Source organism: Tursiops truncatus, chromosome 3 (genome assembly GCF_011762595.2).
Source record: "Tursiops truncatus isolate mTurTru1 chromosome 3, mTurTru1.mat.Y, whole genome shotgun sequence".
NCBI lineage: Eukaryota > Metazoa > Chordata > Mammalia > Artiodactyla > Delphinidae > Tursiops > Tursiops truncatus.
Window position 1 is genome coordinate 100,058,125 of NC_047036.1, and position 21,419 is coordinate 100,079,543.

General features: G+C 35.5%; 1 protein-coding gene across 4 annotated transcripts in view; it reads left to right on the top strand.

Annotated features, from left to right (window-relative positions):
• Positions 1-2,658: 2,658 nt before the first annotated feature.
• SRFBP1 (serum response factor binding protein 1) overlaps positions 2,659-21,419 on the top strand; it is a 59,335-nt gene continuing 40,574 nt past the window's right edge. For 3 of the 4 annotated variants that reach the window (XM_033853107.2, XM_073802435.1, XM_073802436.1), the window contains exons 1-3: positions 2,659-2,822; positions 13,110-13,198; positions 14,279-14,351. In XM_033853107.2, the coding sequence (XP_033708998.1) occupies positions 2,787-2,822; positions 13,110-13,198; positions 14,279-14,351 (198 nt within the window). In that variant the 5' untranslated portion in view covers positions 2,659-2,786. Of the gene's footprint in view, positions 2,922-13,109; positions 13,199-14,278; positions 14,352-21,419 lie in introns of all 4 variants that reach the window. The other variant, XM_033853108.2, reaches the window with a different exon arrangement.

Here is a 21,419-nt window from a genome sequence, read left to right on the forward strand (position 1 = left end):
CAGAGAAGGCTCTTCCGGCTATGCACATTGGAAAGGCCATGTGAGGACACAGCAAGAAGGCTGTTTCTGCAAGCCAGGAAGAGAACTCTCAGGAGAAATAACAATGATAGCACCTTGATCTTGGACTTCTGGCCTCCAGAACTGTATGAAAATAAATTTCTGTTGTTTAAGCCACCCATTCTGTGGTATTTTGTTGTAGCCTGAGTAGACAAGTACAGTGGGATTTGAGAAAGTCTTAAGAAGTTTGAATTTGGAAAACTTGAGTCCCTATTGTATATGCTTGCGAATCCTTACTTCCACTAAATGTAACACTGCAATAAAGAGGAAAAAGATCTTATACCAGTTGCTTTTAATGATAGTAGTTTTGTTGTTTCATATCTCTGACAGCATTTAAATGATCCAGGACCAGCCCTTCAGGAATAAAAGGGGCAGGTGTTGCTTTCTAGAGAAACTTGTAGCCTGATGAACACAAATGCATTATTATTCCTAGAGGACATGTGTATAGCTTAATGAAAGCAGATTAGTTAGTAGAATCATCCCTGTAAAGAATCAAAATGATTTTTGAGGTTGTAACATCAAAAGACAGAGATGGATTGATATTTAAGTGATATATCAGGTACAATGAAAAACTACGAGTCACTTTAAAAATGAATATCTAAAGTTGCTGAGAGCTTATCATGTAAAAGAGTAGACAGTACATAAGAAATTTCAAATTAAAGCAGAATATTGTAAATAATATAAGAATGAACTGCTGATGAGAAAAATTAACTTCTGTTGGGGGCTATGAAGACCATTCTTAAAAAAGGATGTATAGAATGTGAACCTGTCTTGAAAAGTAGCACTTGAGAAAGCCGATCTGGCAGAGGGAGCATCATAAGCAAAGGAGAGAGCTTCTGCTAAGAAAAGGTAGAAAACAAATGCTGAGCCTGAAGAGACTGTGCTGGCTAGAGAAAGGAGATGTTGGAGAACAAGAGGAGTGGTGAAGAGAAAACATTACAGAGACTTTAAGAGCTATAGACAAACTTCATATTAATACATTTTTTGAAGCATTATGGAATCATACTAACACCTTTCTCCTAAATTAGAAGACACATTTTCCATAAAGCTCTACATTTATCTTTAAAACAATCTTTCCTGAGTATTTATGTATGAAGTGCCTACTAGCCACCTGGGGTGAAAAACCCCTGCACTCCAGGAGATCAGTTTTAATGAGGAGAAGTAGCTGAATAAGGAGACAATTAAAATTCAGCGTATGATTTATGAATGCAAAAACTACCTTTATGCAACGCTAGTCAAACAGGAAGTCACGCATTAATCCAATTCTGCCCAAATCACACACTGAAGAATACCAATCCAAACACAAGACTGAGTTATTGTAAATTGAGTACAGAATCAGGAGTCAAGAGCATTGGCCCTGCACAGGACTGTCTTCCTGGACAGAAGCTCAGAAGTGGGCCTGGCTTAAATTTACTTTCCACACAGTCTTGAAATACTTAATAAGTTTATCTGTGAATTTGAGTTTTGTAAGTGAAATCCAGTGGGACAATGAAACATATGTCAACAGCTTAGTCTCAGGTCAAGTGTGGTCTTACCTGCTACATACTTCCATTTGGGTTCTCTGGCTTCCTACTTCCCTGTCTCTGCCCAGCAACTACTGCCATCTTGGTCCAGTACAGGCACTCCTCCCTGAGTCCTCAAGCATGGGTCCCAGGCACCTGTGAAGATGTGCACTAGCCCCATGGCATCCCTGTGCTTGAGGGAGCATCACACTAAATACCAAATAGAAAGCACATGACAGGTCAAAAGACACCACGGAAGAAAAGAAGAAACTTTTTCCTACTTTTTGAATGGGGGGGGGGGGTCCTGCATTTTCATTTTGCACTGGGCCCCTTAGATTATGTAACCAGCCCTGGAATCCTGTAGCAGTGGTCGGCTCCAGCTGGGCAACTCTTGACAAGACACTTGGCCCCTCGAAAGTTAGTTTCCAAACCTGTAAAATAAGAATAATATTTCCTATCTCATTGGATTTGACTATTTTGGAGATAATTCACGCAAAGTGTTTGTCCCAGCACTTGACCCATTTTAAAGCTCTATACTACCAGGTGTTAACTATTAATATGTTATTTAACTCTGACTCAGTCCCTCATGTGTCCTCTACACGCAGCCTAATACTTCAAAACAGCCAATCTCACAGGCAGCATGAAATGTGCATCCTGGTTCTGTTTTATAAGCTCATTATATCTTCTTACAGTGTGCAGAAAAATATGTCCATGCTTGAGCTATAAAGTGAGGCCGGTAAAAAAGCTGAATCTAACAGATGTGTTTGTTAGAAGCGCAAAAATCTTCACAAACGCTAGATAAAAATTCGGAGCAAAACCGGTCGCTCAAGTGATCATTTCATAAACGCTTTCACTCCCATTGAGACACGAAAAACAAGGTCCTTACACAGCTGGACCCACTCTGCGAACGAATATAAGAAAATTAGCATCTTGAAAAACTTCTAAACAAGGCAACGGCTTCTGGAGCGCCCTCTTTGCCACCGGCCCCTACCTAGTTTCCATAGGAACGCGCAAATCAGACGGGGAGCACCCCACGCAGGAAGTTGTTATTCGTCACTTCCGTCCTTCGCCTCAGAGTCGGTGTACCTTTTACTCGCGCTTCGGCTGAAGCAGTCGGCGGATGAATTTTGGGCCAACGAGGCCGCCGTTGGAGGGGCGTGGCAACGCACCCGCGTTCCGGCCGATGCAGTTCACGTGCGGGCAGCCGGGGAACTTCTTAGAGCTACCATGGACCAGCCGGGGACTTTGAACCTCAATAATGAGGTGAGCACCGGGGTCTAGAAACCTGTGGGACTGACCTTTAGGGCCCTCAGAACAGCTTTGCTGCGTCATTTTGAGGGGCCTGGGCGAGGCGGGAGTCAGGTGAGTTTTCCGGAACTCAGAGACTGACAACCGTAACTCCCCACCCCCACCCTCCTACCCTCTGGTTTCTAGGTGAAGTGTCTCTGGCCCTCAGTCCTCATGAGTTTTTATTTGTGGTACTTTGGGAAGATCATTTAATCTCTTTATTCAGTGTCCATCTGTAAAACGAAGCTCATGATAGTACCTTTCCCAACAAGGCTGGAGTGAGAATTAAATTAACTGGAGTATGTAGTGTTTGCACAGTGCCTGACAGTAAACTCTCAGTATATATTTCCTGCCTTTTGTTGACTGCAGAAAATGAAAGGGAGAGATTGAGAGCTGTAGCTTTTCCTAAGAAATTGTTCATCTTGAATGAGACCATATCATTTATAAGGATGTACGCTCGCTCAGTACCTCATTTCTTCTTTCCGCTACTGTCCTATTTCTGTGCTTCCATTTACAGCAAAACACTTGCTGTCCACAAGTTTTCATCTCTCCTTTTCTCTTAAATCCAGTCTCATCAGACGTTTGCCCTCATCACCTCCACCATTACATGTCACCAGGTTACCATTTCTGTCATTTTCTCCTTTCTAGTTTCTGCTTCTATTCAAGGAAGTCATAGTCATCAAAGACTTAAAGTAAGCTGGAAAAGCGGGAATCAAATGAGGACCTCACGACTACAGCAAAGGAAATTATTCGCCATTTTTATTCAGTGGATATATGAGTTTGCTGTGAGCAAGCCACTGTTCATATTACACAGTTCTGTAAGCAACCTGTTCTGAGGTAGGAAAGGTTAAGCACCGTTCATCAATGATACAGGATAATGCTCACAGAAAAAAGTTACGTAGTGCAGAAAAGTTTCCAAAGAGGGCAAGATGAAATGAGTATACTTGTTCTTGGTCTTGGTCTTTAAGGGTCCTACACAGGATTGCATTCAGGAATTCAATGATGGAGAAAGAAGGTGTTCTAACCAGAGGGACCAGTATAAGTGAGGAAAGAATGGGAGTGGGAATCCCCTTGGATTGTATAGTAGTAGATAACTCTCTACTGATGAGAACTTTTGGGATAAAGTAGGAAATAAAGCTGAAATGTATTATTGCCTTATTACCAGGTTAGTAAGTCTGGGTTTCTCTTGACAGTGGAGAACAGGGTATACCGAAGAGGAGAACTCTTGAAGGTGTTTATATTGATAAACATATGTTAAGCTTGTGCTAGTTACAGAAAGCATTTGGTGGTTTATTTTTCCATTAGATTCCCTAGGAGGTATAAAAGATCTTAATCGGAGTGATGTCCTTGGAAATTCACTGGAAATACTAGTGAACTTCCTGTTCAATTTCGAAATTACTGTGAAAGGAGTGGTGACAGTCATTTACCCCACTCTTCACTTAAGGCTCTTTCTTTTTCCACTTAGTTTCCAGGCCTCTTCAAAACAGTTAAAATTTGGCCTTTAGGAAGTCTTCACTAATTCACCGCAGTCTGGGCTAGGTGTCTATTCTTTATGCAACCAGGATGCTTTCTACTCTGAAAACACTTGTTTACCTGTTTCTCTCTTTTGGTGTGTATGTCTGTCACCTGCAACATATGTGGTCTGTAACTGTTTGCTGGATGATTGAATGAACTTATCCAATTAGGAAGTTTGTACATCCCACACTGAAGTAAACCTTACATGTTCTAATATGAAGGTAGAAAAAAAAGGATAGAAGAAAGTGGAGATGGTGGAAGAAAAGTGTTATAATTTAAAATTAATGGGAGAAACACTACTAAGGGAAAAACAGTTGTTTACATAAAAATTGAAAAACAAAGGGGGAAAAATGGGACAACCAATTAGAAAAAAAATCCAGCAAATATGACAGATAAATGGCTAATGTATTACTGTAAAATAGCTCATGGAACTTAAGAAAAGTCATCTCATAGAAAATTGGTAAAAGAAATGAATTAAAACTTCTTCATGGAAGAAATATATATGAAAAAGAGTTTAAAATCACTGTTATCTTTCTATCTTTCCATTACTTTTCCATCATCACCCCATCTTAGTCCAAGTTATATCTCCCAGCAGAACTACTTTCCTAGCCTCCCAGCTACTTTGACTTGTTTTCTCATCTCACCTCTCTAGTATAGCTGGAGTGCTCTCTTCAAAACAAATCTAATCATGTGTTTCCTTGCTTAGAACTGATTTGGTGGCTTCCTGTTGCTTTTGGTCAAGACCAATCTACACAAAGCCAGTCTCCACTGTTATACCACTACCCTCACCGCCCTCAGGCTGTGTACTTCAGCCACACTGGCTTTCCTCCACTATCTAGCATAGCCTTCTCCAGATCTTTTGCACTTGCTGTTCCTTTTACCCACAGCTCCTTTTCCTCTCAGTACATTTTATACTTCTACTTAGTCACTTTCTCAGGGAAATGCTTCTTGACTTTCATTTACTCCTTTTGTAAGCTTTTGTAGCGCTATTTATTTCTTTTTAGCATGTGTAAGAATTGCTTAATGTGTGGGGCATGTGAATGTGAGAGAGATTTCTTATGCCCTCAACCTGACTAAATTTTCGCTCACCATCATATCCTCAGTGCCTGTCTGTTAAATGAGAAACTTGAGGCATCATTTTTATGATCCTTAATAACTTAAATTAGGTCTCCTTAACTGAGATTCAGGAATGAATTTCAGGGATCGTATAACTGCCTGAAATTATGTGTAATTTGTTGTATTTAGCCTGTCTCTGGGGGAGGGCGAAATATTTCATAGGTTTTATCACATTTGCAAAAATTTGTAAATCTCTGGTATTATCTTTGGAATATTGGTACTCATATCTGTGATTAATTTGATTGGAATCCTTTGTCCATAATTTTTAATTATAGTCTTTTCTTTTAAAAAGTTATGTGGCCAGCTAATTTACAGTATATTTAATTTCCCAAAATGTCTTTTGTGAAGATAAAAGCCAGCTTGCAGACACAACTATTATATTATGCTAACTTTCAATGTCTTCAGCTCTAATTCTGTTTTTTTAAATAATTTTCCAGGGCTAAAGGCTGACATTTATAACACACTTCCTGGCTCTAGGTTCTTAAAATACATGTATTCTTCTGAAATAATGTAAAATTCTACCTTTACTTTTTTTTAAAAATAAAGTATTACTTTTTACTTTATCTTATGATTATTTATTGCATATTTTATCTTCACAAGCACTCATGTGGACTTTGAAGAGAGAATATTTAATTGATTTATTATAGCAGCTTCCCTAATGTTTAACATAGTACCTTGTGTATAATAAGTACCATATACTTGCTGGGCAGGTAAAAGTATGGCTAACTCAACTTGAATCACCTAATGTTAAGATGAGGGGGAGAAATCTGCTAAATGAAGACTTTTTTCTCCCTTTCCATTAGAACCAGAGAAGGGATGCACAATTGAAAACAACAGGAAGCATTTAATGAGTAAAGAATTTGGAAAACTAGAGCTGGGTTTCCTTCAGTCATTTGTTTCTTTAGGCAGCAGTGATATATAAAATCAGAATTAGGAGGTGAAACATTCTAATCTGGTACTCTAATTCCACAGTAGGGCCAAAGGCTTCTGTATGAAACTGACATTATTTTATTCTTGATAGCAAATTATTAAGAAGCTCATTAGAAAATTGCTTTCCATGTCCTGCAAGATAGTAAAGGTAGAAACTAAAATGCCAGAGAACAAAATGATTTGCCTTTACTTATTTGTAAAAGATAAGAATGTCAAGAATTGTGTTTGTACGTGCTTCTGAAGTTGCAAAACTCCAGTTTCATAATTAAATATGTGATACTTTTTAATAATTCTTTACTGAAGTAGTAAACTAGGGTCCATCCTTCAGAAGAGAACCATTTTCTGTTTGGTTGTTAAACAATTCTGGGAAGTTTTGCTAGGTGGCAGCATATGCTCAAGTTGTAGATAATCACCAAGCACTCTAGAATTTTAAAATTGTTGCTCATCAGAAATAAAAAGTATAATTCAGTAGTAAATTATCATCCAAATGGCCAAATTAGAAGTCCTCTGTATAAACCTGTAATTAATATTGTTAACTATGAAATAGTTCAAACATATGGAAAATGATAAAACAAATGTCCTTATAATCTGTTTTCTGTATTTAGCAAGTGTCAATATTTTGCCATATTGTAAGGCTTAATTCCACCCAGCTTCTTTTCCACCTTAGAAGTATTACTCATTCAGTGTGTTTTCTCATATGTATTTTTTATAATTTTCATATTCATACCCAGTGTATAGTATTGTGTTGTATATTTTTACACTTTGCATGTGTGGTATCATACTGGATAAATGCAGTATCATATGTATAATTCAAAAAGTTATTTTTTTCACCCGACAGTGTTTATCCATAATACATGCAGATTTCCTGCATTGATCTAAAATGGTACATTGCTTATGCTTTATTTATATGCAATATTTTATCTCTTATGCAACATTTTGTAAAAATGCTGCATTGAATAGTCTTGTGCATAGCCTTTTGCTATAGCTGGAGGTATGTCTTCTGGACAGATTTCTAGAAGTAGAATTTTTGTTAGGTGTTGCCAGAGTTTCCTCCAGAAGGAGTATACCAATTTGCATTCCTACCAGCAATGTATGAGAGTGCCTGTTTCCTCACAGTCTCACAAACAGAATGTGTTGTCATATTGTTTTGTATTTGCCAGTCTGACAGGTGGGTAATGAATAAGCAGAAGTTTTAATATATTCTAAGAAACAGAGATACACTCAGATTTTTCTTAGCACTGCAGGCTTCTCTAGAGCAACTAGCTCTTAGAATAATTGTTTTCTAATAACCATGGATTTTTGTTATAAGTTAATTCATATGTGTAGCAAAGTTAGTACATTACCAAAAGAGGTTGGCTAATTGACTGGCTAGCAGATAGCCAACTACGACTCATTTCAAGGTAACATTTACGTTTACTTTTGTCTGTGAACCAAAGTTTGCTCTCAGCTTTGTAGATCAGAAACTTGCTATTGTTGTCACTCCAAAAGTATTCTCAAAAAAGTATTCTCTCAAAAGCAAATTGATATCAACCATAAACTTTTAAGAGACCATATACATAACAAAACTAGTTTATTGAGAAATATATCTAATGTGGCTACTAATGCTCACATTGTAAAACACATTCTTTTCCTGTCTACTGATCCACAGGAGCTACTTGAAGTACAGAGCCACAAAAAGGGTTTCAGGTGCATGATTCAGTGTTGGGCTGTGATACATCTGTCCCCATAATTGAGTTATTCCAGTACAAATTGGAGTTCCCAGGTCTTTGAGCTGGGGAACCTTTCTTTGGAATCTTCTTGATTCAGACACTGCCAGCTTTTGCTCTTTGTGGTTCCCTTTCCTGTGTTTTAAGTTGATTCTTGCCCATATGTTCACATGTTCTTTTCCCAGTCAGGTATATTAGCTTTTTATTTATTTATGATTGTATTTTTGTACTGTCTACCTAAGAGTTGATCCAGGTTGCATTACTGTGTTCAGATTTCGCCAGGTTAACTGAGGGCATCTCTATGCCTAGGTTTTAGGCGACACCTCATTTTCAGTGCATGTATTTTGTGTGGGTGTGGATGTGTGTGTCTTACCTCTTTTTCTTGTCCTCTTATATATTATTAAATGCATTCTTTTGCAGCTTGGAAGCACTCAGCTTGGACTTATCAGTCTTGCTAATGATGACCTACAGAGTTTTGTCCTTCTATTTTTGACTTCAAACTCTTCCCTTCCACTTCTTTTTCATTTTGTCTCTTCTCTTTCAGCACATTTCATTATTCTGCCTGTTTTGTCCTTGCTTACTTTATTTCTCTTTCCTTCTTTTCCTCCTGAACAATATTATACTCTTTTCACATTTCTAACAATGACAGTTCTATTTGCTTTTGGTTGAAGAATTCACCAAAGCATGTTGCCCTTAAGCAGTACATTGGCCTTCTGGCAATACTGAGTGTTTTAGGCCTATTTGTTGACATCTGGGTTATCTGTCAACCAGCTTCATAATTCCTGGGTAACAAATGAATTGGCAACCTTTTAAATCCTAACTAAAAGGCTACTGGTAGCTGTTTGTCAGTTTTACAAAAATAAATTTAAATGCTTGGAGAAAGCTAGGTGTTTGGGGCAGGCAGTGTGAGGAAAATAAAAGTAATAGTTTCATTTTTACATGAAGTGAATATACTTATTTTTTTAGTATATTAAGCTTAACAAATACTGGAAAAGTTAATAAGCTAGAAAAGCATTTTTTGGCATTGGCATGAAACTAAATACATGAAGCATTCCCTTTGCTTTTCAGAATTCCCTTATGCAGTAATGACAAACATAGTACTTCTTAAATTGGAATTTTAAAATTGGAGTCTAGCTTTCCCAAGATTGAAATGTAACTGAGGACCAGTTCTGCCCACTGCAATTTATTAATCAAGTTTGGTTAAGAGCAGTTAGCAAATAGTATATAATCATGTCATGCACCTACAGGTTACAGCAATTAGAAATATTTGTTACTATATTTTAATGCATAATTTATTACTTGCTATTTATTTTATGAATGACTTAACTTTCAAAAAATGTATCATAACCCCCTATTATGCCGCTTATGAAATGTAGCAATTCATTTTTCCACTTAAACCTTGTCTAAATGGCTTTTGTTTATGCAAGTATGATTTTTTTCCTAAGTAGATCTAACTTTGAAACAAATTTCAAAGAGGTTAACATATCTAGTGGAAATCTGATTACTCTACATTCTGTTATTATATTACTCTTTTGAAACAGTGAATGAACAAGTGAGTATTGCTCCCTTTCTGGTCATTTGCTTAACAAATATTTATTGAACACACTTATTGTATGCCATCTACTATGCTGGGTGTTAAGATGCAATGTTGAATAAAACCAGATATTTGACCTTCGTGGAGTTTATAACCTAGTGGGAGAAAGACACATTAAGCATAATCAGATTAAAAGTAAAATATTAAACTTAAAATAAGTGTCATGATAATTCTAGAAGCACTTTTTGACCCCTGAGGGAGGCCAGGAGACACTTTATTGAGAAATGACAGTTGGGCCAAAATCAGAAAGATAAGATGTTAAGCTAACATGGAGAGAAAGCAGTCCTATCAGAGAAAACAGCAGGTGTAAAGATTTGGTGGTAGTTATAAGCATGGTGAGGATGAAGTAAAAGATGGCCCATGTGGCCATTCTAAGAGCAATTGGATCTAAGTGTTAAAAAATGTATTCTGATTGAGTTGTGGGTACCTGATTGGAGAAGGGCAGGAATGGATATTGAGAAAACAGTTGCCAGTAACTCAGCCAAGAGAGCCAAGAAGTCAAGATAGAAGAAAAATGGTACAATTTGAGAGGTAATTAGGAAATAAAATTATCAGGACTTGATAATAGATTCATTGTGAGGGATATAGAAAAGAAAGCTACCTATAATGAGCCTAGGTTTATAACTGAAAGGATTGTTCTATTCCCTTAAATATGAAACACCAAAAAAGGGATCCAGTTTGGAGTGAAGAACGTGGGTTCAGGTGTGAGTTGGAGGTGATTTTTTAAGCATACTTGAAATGTCAAGTAGGTAGTTACACATTTAGGTCTGGAGCTAAAGTGGAGATCTCATGTAAAGGTAGGAATTTTCAAGTCATCTTTGTTTAGGTGGCAAATTAAAACTGTATACACACATAAGATCACTTAGGGCTAAAAAGTATATCTTGAAAAGAAGAGCTGGCCTAATCAGTTCAAGACTGATTAGAGGTGGATGTGCCTTCATAGAAGACCAAAGTGAAGTAGCTAGAGAAAAAGCAGGAAAACCAGGATAGTATTCTGTTACGGAAACCAAAAGGAGAGTATTTCAAGAAGGAGAAAGTGTTCAACAGTATCAAATGCTGCTGAGACTTCAAGCAAAATGAAGTCTGAAAAATTCTTGTTGGATTCAGGGACTTGTAGACATCATTGGTGACTTCTAGAAATCATTTTGACAACTTTTAGTAGACTGATGGGAATTTTTATGTGGCATGCAGATAAGGAGATGGTGAGTTTGAACATCTCCAAAAGCTTGACTCTGGGGCAGTTGAGAGAGGGTGCTTCTAGTGAACTTTGTACTGAGATGTTTTGTTTGTCTTTTCTTTAATGAAAATGACTCAAACATGATTAAAGATTAGTGGAAAACATCCATTTAAGAGATTGACAATGCTAGAGTAAATGGATAGTTTGTAGTAAGGGTTATAGGAAGGCAGAAGAGGATGGGATCCAAAATACAGTTAAAAGATTAACCTCAGAAAAGTTCAGGGATGTTTCTTATATTGTAACTTTATTAATAGAGGAGGATGGGTGATGCAAGTAAATTTACATTCATAGTAGTAGAAAGACGATGTTTCCCATCTGATGTTTATTTTCTCCATGAAATTGAAAAAGAGAGAAGAGAAAGGTTAGATGTTTTAGGAAAGCAGACACAGATTTAAAATAGTCATTATAAAGTGAATTGACCAAAATATATATGTATAATAGGATTGCTAGGAAGTGTAAGGACCCATTTGAGGTTAGTTATGATGAATATCTAGTAGATAGAATGCCTCAGATATTTCCTGGCTCTTGGGGTACTGTGATAAAAGAACTCAGAATGTTGTTTTTATCCAGGGTTCACTAGGGGGATTGCTAACCAGAGGGATGAGTTTAAGGTATTGGCAAGTGTTGATTATGTACCTAAACTGGATAAGAGAAGGAAAATTAAAAAGAAAAGGACTAATCATTTGAGAGAATGTATAGGGGTCAGTGAACTAGTGGTTCCAGTAAACTCGAAGACCATTATGGTGGGTGGGGTTGAACAAGCAAGCTGAAAGAAGTTGTGATCTCAGTGCAGAGTATTTGAATTGATGGTTTTAGAAATGGAATAGTTATGAGCAATGACTAGAACTACGTGTGACCATGGAAGTGGGTGGCTATGATAGAATAGATTAGGTCATTAGAAAGGAGGAAGTCAAGAAGTGAGGATATAATATTGGGGTGGGTTATTCAAGTAGACACCTACATCACCCAGAATAATGGCAAAACTTAGGGTGGAGAGAAATTGTAAGTTGGTTGCCAATATTGTCAATGATAAGGGGGTGAAAGATATTAATGAAGGGTAAGAGGTAACAGCTAAATACAAGAGCCTTGTAAAAACATAATGATGGTGATACTGTTATTTTGGCAAGAGGAATTTGAGGATTATGTGTGCTAAGCACTCTTGCCAGGCACAGAAAACATGTAAATATTGCAAGGCCCCTACCCTTCAGGAGATTTTAGACAGTAGAAAAAGACAGCCTCATGAGCAGTTAGTGACAGTACAGTGGTAGGTGCTACCTACAGGTATAGTGGGAACTCCAAGGATGGAATGGTTATCTAACTGAAGAAGTCATTGAAGGTTTCACCGGAGCGATTATCTCTGAACTGAATTTCATGTAGTTCCTGAAGTGGAGGAGGGGTGAAGGATATTACAGGAGGAATTATAAGATGTATGCCTCGTAACAGTGATAGATAAAAGGTAAACTCAATAGCATCCCATTGCACTAAGTACTATTATAACATGTGGTTCTTTATCATTGGAATATTTGTATCTCTTGGCCAATAATTCTGTTTTTTTGTTCTTAGACCTCAGCATTGTTCTGTAATGGGGCGATTTAAAGTGTGTGTGTGTGTGTGTGTGTGTGCGCGCGCGCGCACCTGCGTGTGTGCCCTTGTGTTTTTTGAGTTATTGAAATAATTTGTTACTGAATATAAATAAAAGGGGTGTGCTAAAAACAATTAAAATAAAGTCACTTTCATGCATTTGCTTTTGTTAATACAAATGCCTATTCAGTAAATTAAATTCCTACAATTACGGGTGAAGCTTTGTTTTAAACCACAAGGATTCAAAGATAAATGTGGTGGTCTCTGATGTCAGGGAGCTCACAATTTATTATGTTCCAAGCCCAACAAGATATAAGTGTAATTTAAAATACTAGCCACTGGGAATGCTGTGATTTTTTTTTTTTAATAAGTTGTTTCTCCTAAATCCTCAGATGCATATTTAGAATGTTGATTTCTTATTCCTTCACTGTTTATGGAAGAAGTTTGATTTCATCAAACTATGAGTATAGTTAAATAAAGCTTTGATTAAAGTGGTAGACTTATTCTATAATATTGATACTCAAAATAAGGTATGTTTCTTCTTGAATTAAGAATCTCTCTAATTTTGGCTTTATTCCTTGAAGGTTGTGAAGATGAGAAAAGAAGTGAAGAGAATCCGAGTTTTGGTTATCCGAAAACTTGTCAGGAGTGTTGGCAGACTGAAGTCAAAAAAGTTAGTCATTTAAAGTCATGGTCCTATGACTAATAAAATGTCAAAAGTTGTCTTTATTCAGTATTTACAAACTTTGAGGGTAGGACCTAGAGGAGTAATTAAATGTCTTACTCATACAGCACTTTGTTTTATATGTAGATGGGATCTGAGTGAGAGAAAATGTGCTCTGTCAGCATGTCCTTACATAGTTTGGACCATATTCAATTAAAATATATGATAAATTCTGTTTTCTCAAAACTCTTCTTGTGGCTTTTTCAAAGTGAAAATCCTTTGGGGTTATTCATGTATTTTATGTTATTAGTAGTTATTTTTTTAAGATGTTGATATAGTTTAACAAATCAAGTGATACCTTTAATCAGTTATAAAGATTTCATATCACCTTATTCCTTGAATTGATAATTAATTTGAAATCTTTAGGACCTTTTGGAAGTGTTTATCAAAACATTCTGTTCCATTTAATTTTTTTGAAAAAATAATGTTTTGTATTTTTGGTATCACTAGTATTAGAGAAAAAGTATGTTATTTATAGTTCTTATGCTTTAAGCATGAGTACTTACAAAGTCTTCAAATGTGTTTTGTTTCTGATTAATTTCTTGTTTTTTCTTTTGTAAATGTTTCATAAGATAGCCGTTCTCTCTGATATAATCGTGTATTTAACATCTTTATGTATTTATTTAATTCCAGAGAACAGTTTTCATTTAATAAAATTATATCCAACCTTGTAGCTTATGAAACTTAACTGTAGCTTATAAAACTTACATGAAATACAATGTGCTATTAATCAATTGATTAGAAAGTATTATTTGGCTTTCCCATTAAGGAATTAGAAGGCAAACTGTCTATCAGTGGTAATAGTCATAATATAATACCTGGACAGTGCTTATTTTTGCCAAAAGCTTGGGTTTGTTGATGGAATTGGGGTATGTGTCGGATGCGGGAGAGGGCAGTGCAGGATAACAGAATGTTTGTTACTTAGAGAGTTATTAAACTCTTCTAAAAGAAATGGAGAGACTTTTCATTATGATACTAGTCTAAAATAAATGGTTTTTCTGGCCACATATTATAATGTGTCTTTTGCAGGGGTACCGAAGATGCACTGTTGAAAAACCAAAGACGAGCACAACGATTGCTCGAAGAAATTCATGCCATGAAGGTAAGAAATTGTGTGGATGTGTATATATGTGTGTTTCCATGTCTCCTGTCAGCCTGCATTCTGTGTGTGTTTGGTGTTACTTATTTGAATATAATTGTGAGTTGACGGAGACTTATTTGTGTGGGTCTGTTTGGTGAAGAATGTAGCATGTTTAGAAAATTGTAATATGTTTGTTTGCATTATTCTATGTTTTTTACTGAAGTTCTTAAAGTACTAGACTAATTTGAGTCAAAACTATGCCAAACTAAACTCATCTATGTTTAATAATGCTTCATACCTAAGATTTTTATTTTTACTGTAACTTTAGACATGAAGTCTAAGTTAAGATCAAATCTAAGTTAAGTTCATGCTGTTTGGTAATGTGGATGGTGATATTGGTGGCTGACATCATGCTTTGCCTATTGCCAACTCAATAAATTTTTGTGTGGTGGTGTCAGCATTTTATTCAGCTCTGTAGTAACTTGAAATAAAATTAGTATTGGACCAAAATGATCCATATTTTTGTTTTATTTCAGCCAAACTCTTCACTAGCATAATTTTTAGGTCTTCTCTCTGTTCTTACTTTGTGGAAACTTTCATTTACCAAATGACATACTGTTAAATGTCTGGGAGACTGTTTTATTGCAGTACTGAAAAACAACATTTGGTACCAGCAATTACCTTAATTGCAGGGTCATTTTGCATGTATGTTTGACTATTACATTTTGGTAGAACTTCTAAGTTTTGAGATAGATAAAAGAGCAAGAGAAATCTCTAACAATATTTTAATTGAGTTAGATTATCAAAGCTTCTCACAATTTTTTCCTTTTGAAGGATGATAAAGTGTCCTATAAGACAGAGTTATCATAGTTAATCTGAATAGAAACCGATGTAGGACATGATTCTTTGGTGTGAGGTATGGTTTTTGTGGGGGATTTTAAAGTTTATTTTCACAGGACTGTAAAATTCATGGAATCCATTTGATATCTCATAAGTTTTAATACCCTTGTTGTCCAGTCATTCATTCAAAATACTCTGTATTTGACTCTTAATTATTATTTGTATCACTTTGTATTACACATCATTTAGACTTTTTCTTTTTTTTCCATAAAATTCCTGTGAGAAATAAAATATTTAGAGATTTTTGTTTTTGAGGATAACACTAAGGTAGGAAGTTATGGTTTATGCCGTTGTTTTTCACTTTCTCTTAACCAAGCTCCTTACTAAATTACATTCCTTACCTAAATTTTTCCCTGTAATTTCTTCTGAATAGTCATTTTTGTAGTCCTAAATTATTCAGAGGCTTTGAGCTACCATATAATTGCTGATTTTATTTTACCATGGAAAGGATGGCTTATAATATAATAAGCCTATGTACAGTATATCAGGAGTTTGGGAAGAAAAGGTATTCATTAATCTTTAAAATACTTCCCTTCCATAACTCTCAATAATGAATTTAATTTAGTTAATTAGAAAGAAAAGTTGTCCTATTTTATCTATATGTGAAACTTATTTTCTGTAATTCTTAAACCTAATCAGCAGTAGAAAATCAGACTCAGTGATAATTAAAGTTCATAGGTTTACAAGATTACTATGTCATGATCATTGTTTTTGTTTGTTTTGTTTCTGTTTTTCCTTGTGTTTATAAAAGACCACTATGGAACTGTTGCCTCGTATAAAGCTAAAATTCCTAGCCTGGTATAGTCCTTGAATTCATAAAATTAATAGTATATATATTCCTTGAGTTATTGTCAGTGGTTAGCGTGGTTTATTTGGATACTCTGCCTTCAACTCCTTTTGTAATGGTATTTAAAAACTGGATTAAATCTAAGTATAAAAACCAGAAAAAGAGTAAGCCTATATGTTTGCTTTCCTTACATGTCAAATTTCATTCTTCATCCGTGGTTCTTTTACAAAATTGGTCTACTTTTCTAAAAGAAGCAAGTACATAAAGCACTTTTTTAAATTGAAAGGTCATTTGTAATTTCTTAAGGGAGTGTTTATTGTGTACATGGGAGTATCAAAGAAATAGTCACAAAACAGAAAGCTCACAGTCTCAATTAAATTTGGAGAAAAACCTCTTCTTACTCATTTTTCCAAATGAATTTTTTCCTTGGCTTATATACCATTACATTTTTAGTCTTGTTCATGACATACTGTCCTATACTTGCTTTATATGATAATAGGGTATTTTGTTGCAAGAAGACTTCCTTAAGAAGAAAACCTGATATATTTTTAGAAATGGGAGTTTGTTTTTTCTGGCCAAGGGAAAAAAAATGGCCCGATCTTTATGATACTATAAAATGAAAGATTCCAGTTTTATAGACTGTAATGTATAAATACGAAAGAAATCTTTGCTACCTTTTCTAATAGTATTCACACTTTTAACTTTGATACTAGTATATGCCCTGCCTTTTGAAACAGTTCCTTTTTCTTTGGATATTAAAGTAGCTTATTGACTTTTACAGATCCCTAAGTTATTTAGCTAGAGAGAGAGATGGTAAAATTAAAGCATACAGTGAAATTAATCAAAATGTCCAAGAAATCTTTTTCTCAACAATAAAGGTAATATAACTAGCTTTTATTATTTACTACGTGCCAGGCACTATATTGTATGTTTTATATTCACTATCTCATGAAATAGATATTATTATCCCTATCTTACAGAATAGGAAACTGAGGCTTAGAGAAGTTCAGCAGCTTGTTCAAAGTCAAATGGTTGTTAGGTGGTGAACTAACTGTAACTAATTATAAAGCTGATACTGTTAGCTATTTCACGGTGCTGCTTCATTAAGATGAGAACTTCTGAAATATATCTAGTCTCTACTTTCTTAAAGATTGGATTAAGTAATATAATAAGCGTGAAACTTGCCCACTAGGAAAAAAAGGCCCAAAGATGTGTAACAAGTTTTCAGATTCTTTAATTCCTTACAGCTAAATATACCCAGTTACCTCTTTTTTGTTTTTTTTTACTTTGTCCTCTCTGAGGCCATTAATTTTCCTTATGCTGAATATTCCTATGCAGTGATAAGTTGTATATCATGTGAGATCTTGCTCTGCCTGCTACCTTTTACTTCTCTATTTTAAACCTCTTTCACCTTTTGTTGCATTTTTTTTTCTATTTTTACATCTTCTACTCTCTATTATTAAAAGCATCCTTTGAGCTTTATCAGCTGTTAGGATTGCCTTATCTCATGCTCCATCATGGCCTGCTTCTAAATGGTTGTCATTAGTGGATCACAGATAGGAAAATGGTGTAGATTATGATCTTTAGAAGCATTATATAAAATAAAGTAAAGTAATACATTATCAAAATAATATAACTACAGTTGACCCTTGAACACATGGGGTTTGGGGCTCTGACCCTCTGTACAGTTGAAAATCTGGGTAATAGTTGGGTATAAATTAGTGTGGGACCTCAGTATCTGTGGTTCTGCATCTGCAGATTCAACCAACCTTGGATTGTGTAGTACTATTGTATTTACTCTTGAAAAAAATCCTCAGGTATGTGGACTCATGCAGTTCAAACCCATTTTGTTCAAGGGTCGACTCTATATCATATCATTTGAACTTCACAACTCTAAAGTAGGCAAAGTCTTAACTTAAAGGACATATTTAGACGTGTTCTAGACTGCACACACCCCTTGGTTGCATGTTTGTCATATATAGTCATATATTAATTAGAATTTTATGGTATTTCAGGTTATATATGCTTTTCAAAAATTTATTGAGATTTTTCTCTGTAATTTCACATACTATGATTTTGTTAAGTTTTTTCCATTATGAATGCTTAAAAAGAAATTTGCCACAGGGTAAAAGATGCCTTATTTGTCCTGAAAGTATACTGTGTTAATTATTTGTGTCAAATTAACATTTAATTCACTTATTCTACTAAAGTAATAGTATTAATACTATTGTTATTCTAAGATTGTAATTATTTTTGATAGTTTCATCTTTTATTTGTAAGCCAATCCAAAGAATCATATCATCAACTCAGACTCATATATTAGAGATCTTACCTAGAATCCAGCTTTACTAATAGTTTCAAAGATAGATGCAATCAGAAGGCATAGGTGAACATAGGAGAGATTTAGGACTCTCCATGATTCCATAGGTCCTTCCTTTCTGCATCAGACATGTACTTTCTGGCACAGAGTAGATGAGATCTTTAAATGAGGAAGTTTAGGTATTACCTAATAGCAGCGAGCATTTAGATTTTGAAACTTATGCATTCTGTACCCCAAGGTTGTGTAGCTTACATGATATTCTCCAATGTGCTATCCCTCATAAATTCATAGATTCCGGGTTAGTTTACTGTAAGCATCCTTAACAACAGGACATCCCACTGAGAGCATTCATTAGCTAAGGACTTTCCTCCTAACAAAAATCATTAGCATAATTACCAGGAGAACCAGTTATCAGCATATTAACAAGTAGATTAAACTCCATCACCTACTTCTCCCTCAGTTTCTTCCTGGTAAGGGACATGAATAGATCCCAAGACAGCTGTTTTAATTCTTCCCCTCTCTGATTTATAATAGTATGCCTTTTGGCATTTTTTCCTTTTGTTTGTATTTCCCTCTAACTTTTTGGAATATATTTCAAACCTATAGAAAAATTGTAATGTTACAGTACAGTAATAATACATTGTATCACATACATGTTTGTCCCTTTACTGGTAATGGTGAGTTCCAGTTACTTGGTTTAGATGTTGTCTGCCAGATTCCTCCCTTTTAAAGTTACCTTTTTCTGTTTGCATTTGTTAAGTAATCTGTGAGATGATAACTTTGAGACTATGTGAATATCCTGTGGTCTTTTCACCCAGTGACTGATGTTCTTTGCCTCAATCAGTTAACAGTTTTTTATTGTTTCTGTTTCTCTGCTGGGATTTTTTATTTCTCTGATAAGATTTTAATCCATTGAGAGGAATTTTTTTTTTTAATATCATGGAGGATAGTGATAATAGCCATTTGTGCTTGTGGAGAAGAAAAGATATTTCTTTTTCTTGGTTCTTCATCTGCTGGGTAATTTTGTTTGTTTTTTTGTTTGGGGCCATGCCGCGCAGCATGCGGGATCTTAATTATTCCTCAACCAGAGATCAAACCTGTGCCCCCTGCACTGGAAACACTGAATCCTAACCACTGGACTGCCAGGGAATTCCCATATGCTGGGTAATTTTGAATTGTGCTCTGGACATTATGAAGATTAAGCAGAGATTCTGTGTTTGGTTATTTTTCTCCAGTGAGTGGTGGCTTTATCAGTTAACTTTTGGAATAGGCTTTAATTTCAAACAGTGTTTCTTGGACACCACCTCTAGCCTCAGTTCAGATCTTTTGCCTTTTAGTGAGATGCTTTGGATCTGTTCCTTGGATGAGTTATTTAAGTTTAGGGATTCCTTGTGTGGTTCTTTCCCTGCTGGGTTTCCCCTGCTCTCTAAGTGGATAATGTACCCAGGCTTCACTGTTCCATGTGTTCCTCAGCCACTGCTCCTGAACCATGCAGACTGCAGTTAGTCTTAGGTTGCACTCTGAAGAGATGATGTCTTATTTATATAGCTTCCCATCTTTACCCTAGTTTGTTTAGACTCTACATCAGAGCCTGTCTTCTTTCATTTATTCTGCTTTACCTTCAGGTAGGTTTTTTTGTACTGTGTCCAGGTTTCATGTTTTGCTTTATTTTGTTTTTTGGAGGAAGGGTTAATCATATTATCTGTTAGTACCTTAGTCTGTTATACCCAGAAATGGAAGTAGCGAAAGTTAAAAGTAATTGTAAATAGCTGAAAAAGAGGACTGAGCACCCACGACACTGACACTGTAAATTTAGGTCTTAGAGAGATGGAATAAGTAAAAGAGACTGAGAAAGTGTAGGCAGACAAAGAGAACCAAGAGAGTATGGTATCTAGGAAACCAAGTGAAGAGACTATTTCAAGAGAACAGAGTGATGAATTAGGTGTTTATGTTGATATTGTTGTTCTTGTTTTCAAAATTAGCAATATTATTTTTAAAGTGTAAGCTCATTTATTAGATCCTAATTATTGATGAATTTTTCAAGTTGTTGTTCTTCTGTGGTCTAGAATACTTTGCAGAACTGTGCTGATAGAATTAGAAAGGGTTTTGTTCTTGCTCATGTGATCCTAAGCATGCCTTCTCTCCTCCTTCCCCTTCCCTGTCCTATTTCTTTCTGTTAAAGTATATTTAAATCTCAAAAGTCTGAAATTGTTTCCACATTCATATTTTCTTCCTTTCGTCTGAAACCTAAAAGCTGCAAACACTGTTCCAAGTATGGAAGAGGCATAATGTTTCTCTTTCTTGTTTGCTTCCCCATACTCATTGAGCATACCCACATTATGGTCTTTTATAGCTTCAAGATCAGCACTATATAACCTATAATTCTCTTTTATATATCTGTACTTTTAATTTAGAGTATTTTTCTCTAATGCATTATAGAAATCAAGTAATAAAGAATTTCTTTAAACCTTTAGGGTAACTTTAAAGACCCTCAATAAAAATTTTCAACTTAGGGTAGTATGTTTTGTTTGTTGGTTTTAATGTTAATTATCAGAAACAGAAGAATGAATAGGCTCTCCATTTTATAGCCAGCTTAGCCGGTGCTCTAAGAGCAGTTAACTTCTAATTCAGTTTTCTTTAAGGGAGAACTTTTATTGCCTCTGAAGGCAAAGCAAGATGCCCTGATTTAATATCCTTCTGTACTCAACTTGTGACATTTGAAATGATAAACAGGAAATCATAGTGGTGTTTGAAAAGGGCAAGGGGTCAGTATATACCGCTCTCTTCACACTCACGCAACAGTGTTTAGAAACAGATCATCACATTGGAATTCTAGTTTGCTTTCCTGGCATGTGGTTTCTGCAGCTTTAAGCCAGTATTTTGAATAGCTCATAATCCTAAAATCCTTAGCAGTGTTGCATTTTTAATGTGTAGGGGTCACAATTTTCATTGTAAGCTGTGTTGATATAAAGATGTTATATCAAGTCTATGGTGACCTTAAAATATTTTTGTCTTTTAAATAAGAGCAGTGGTAGCAAATAAAAGTGGTATCCATTCTCTGCTTTTTAACCTTATTGTTTCT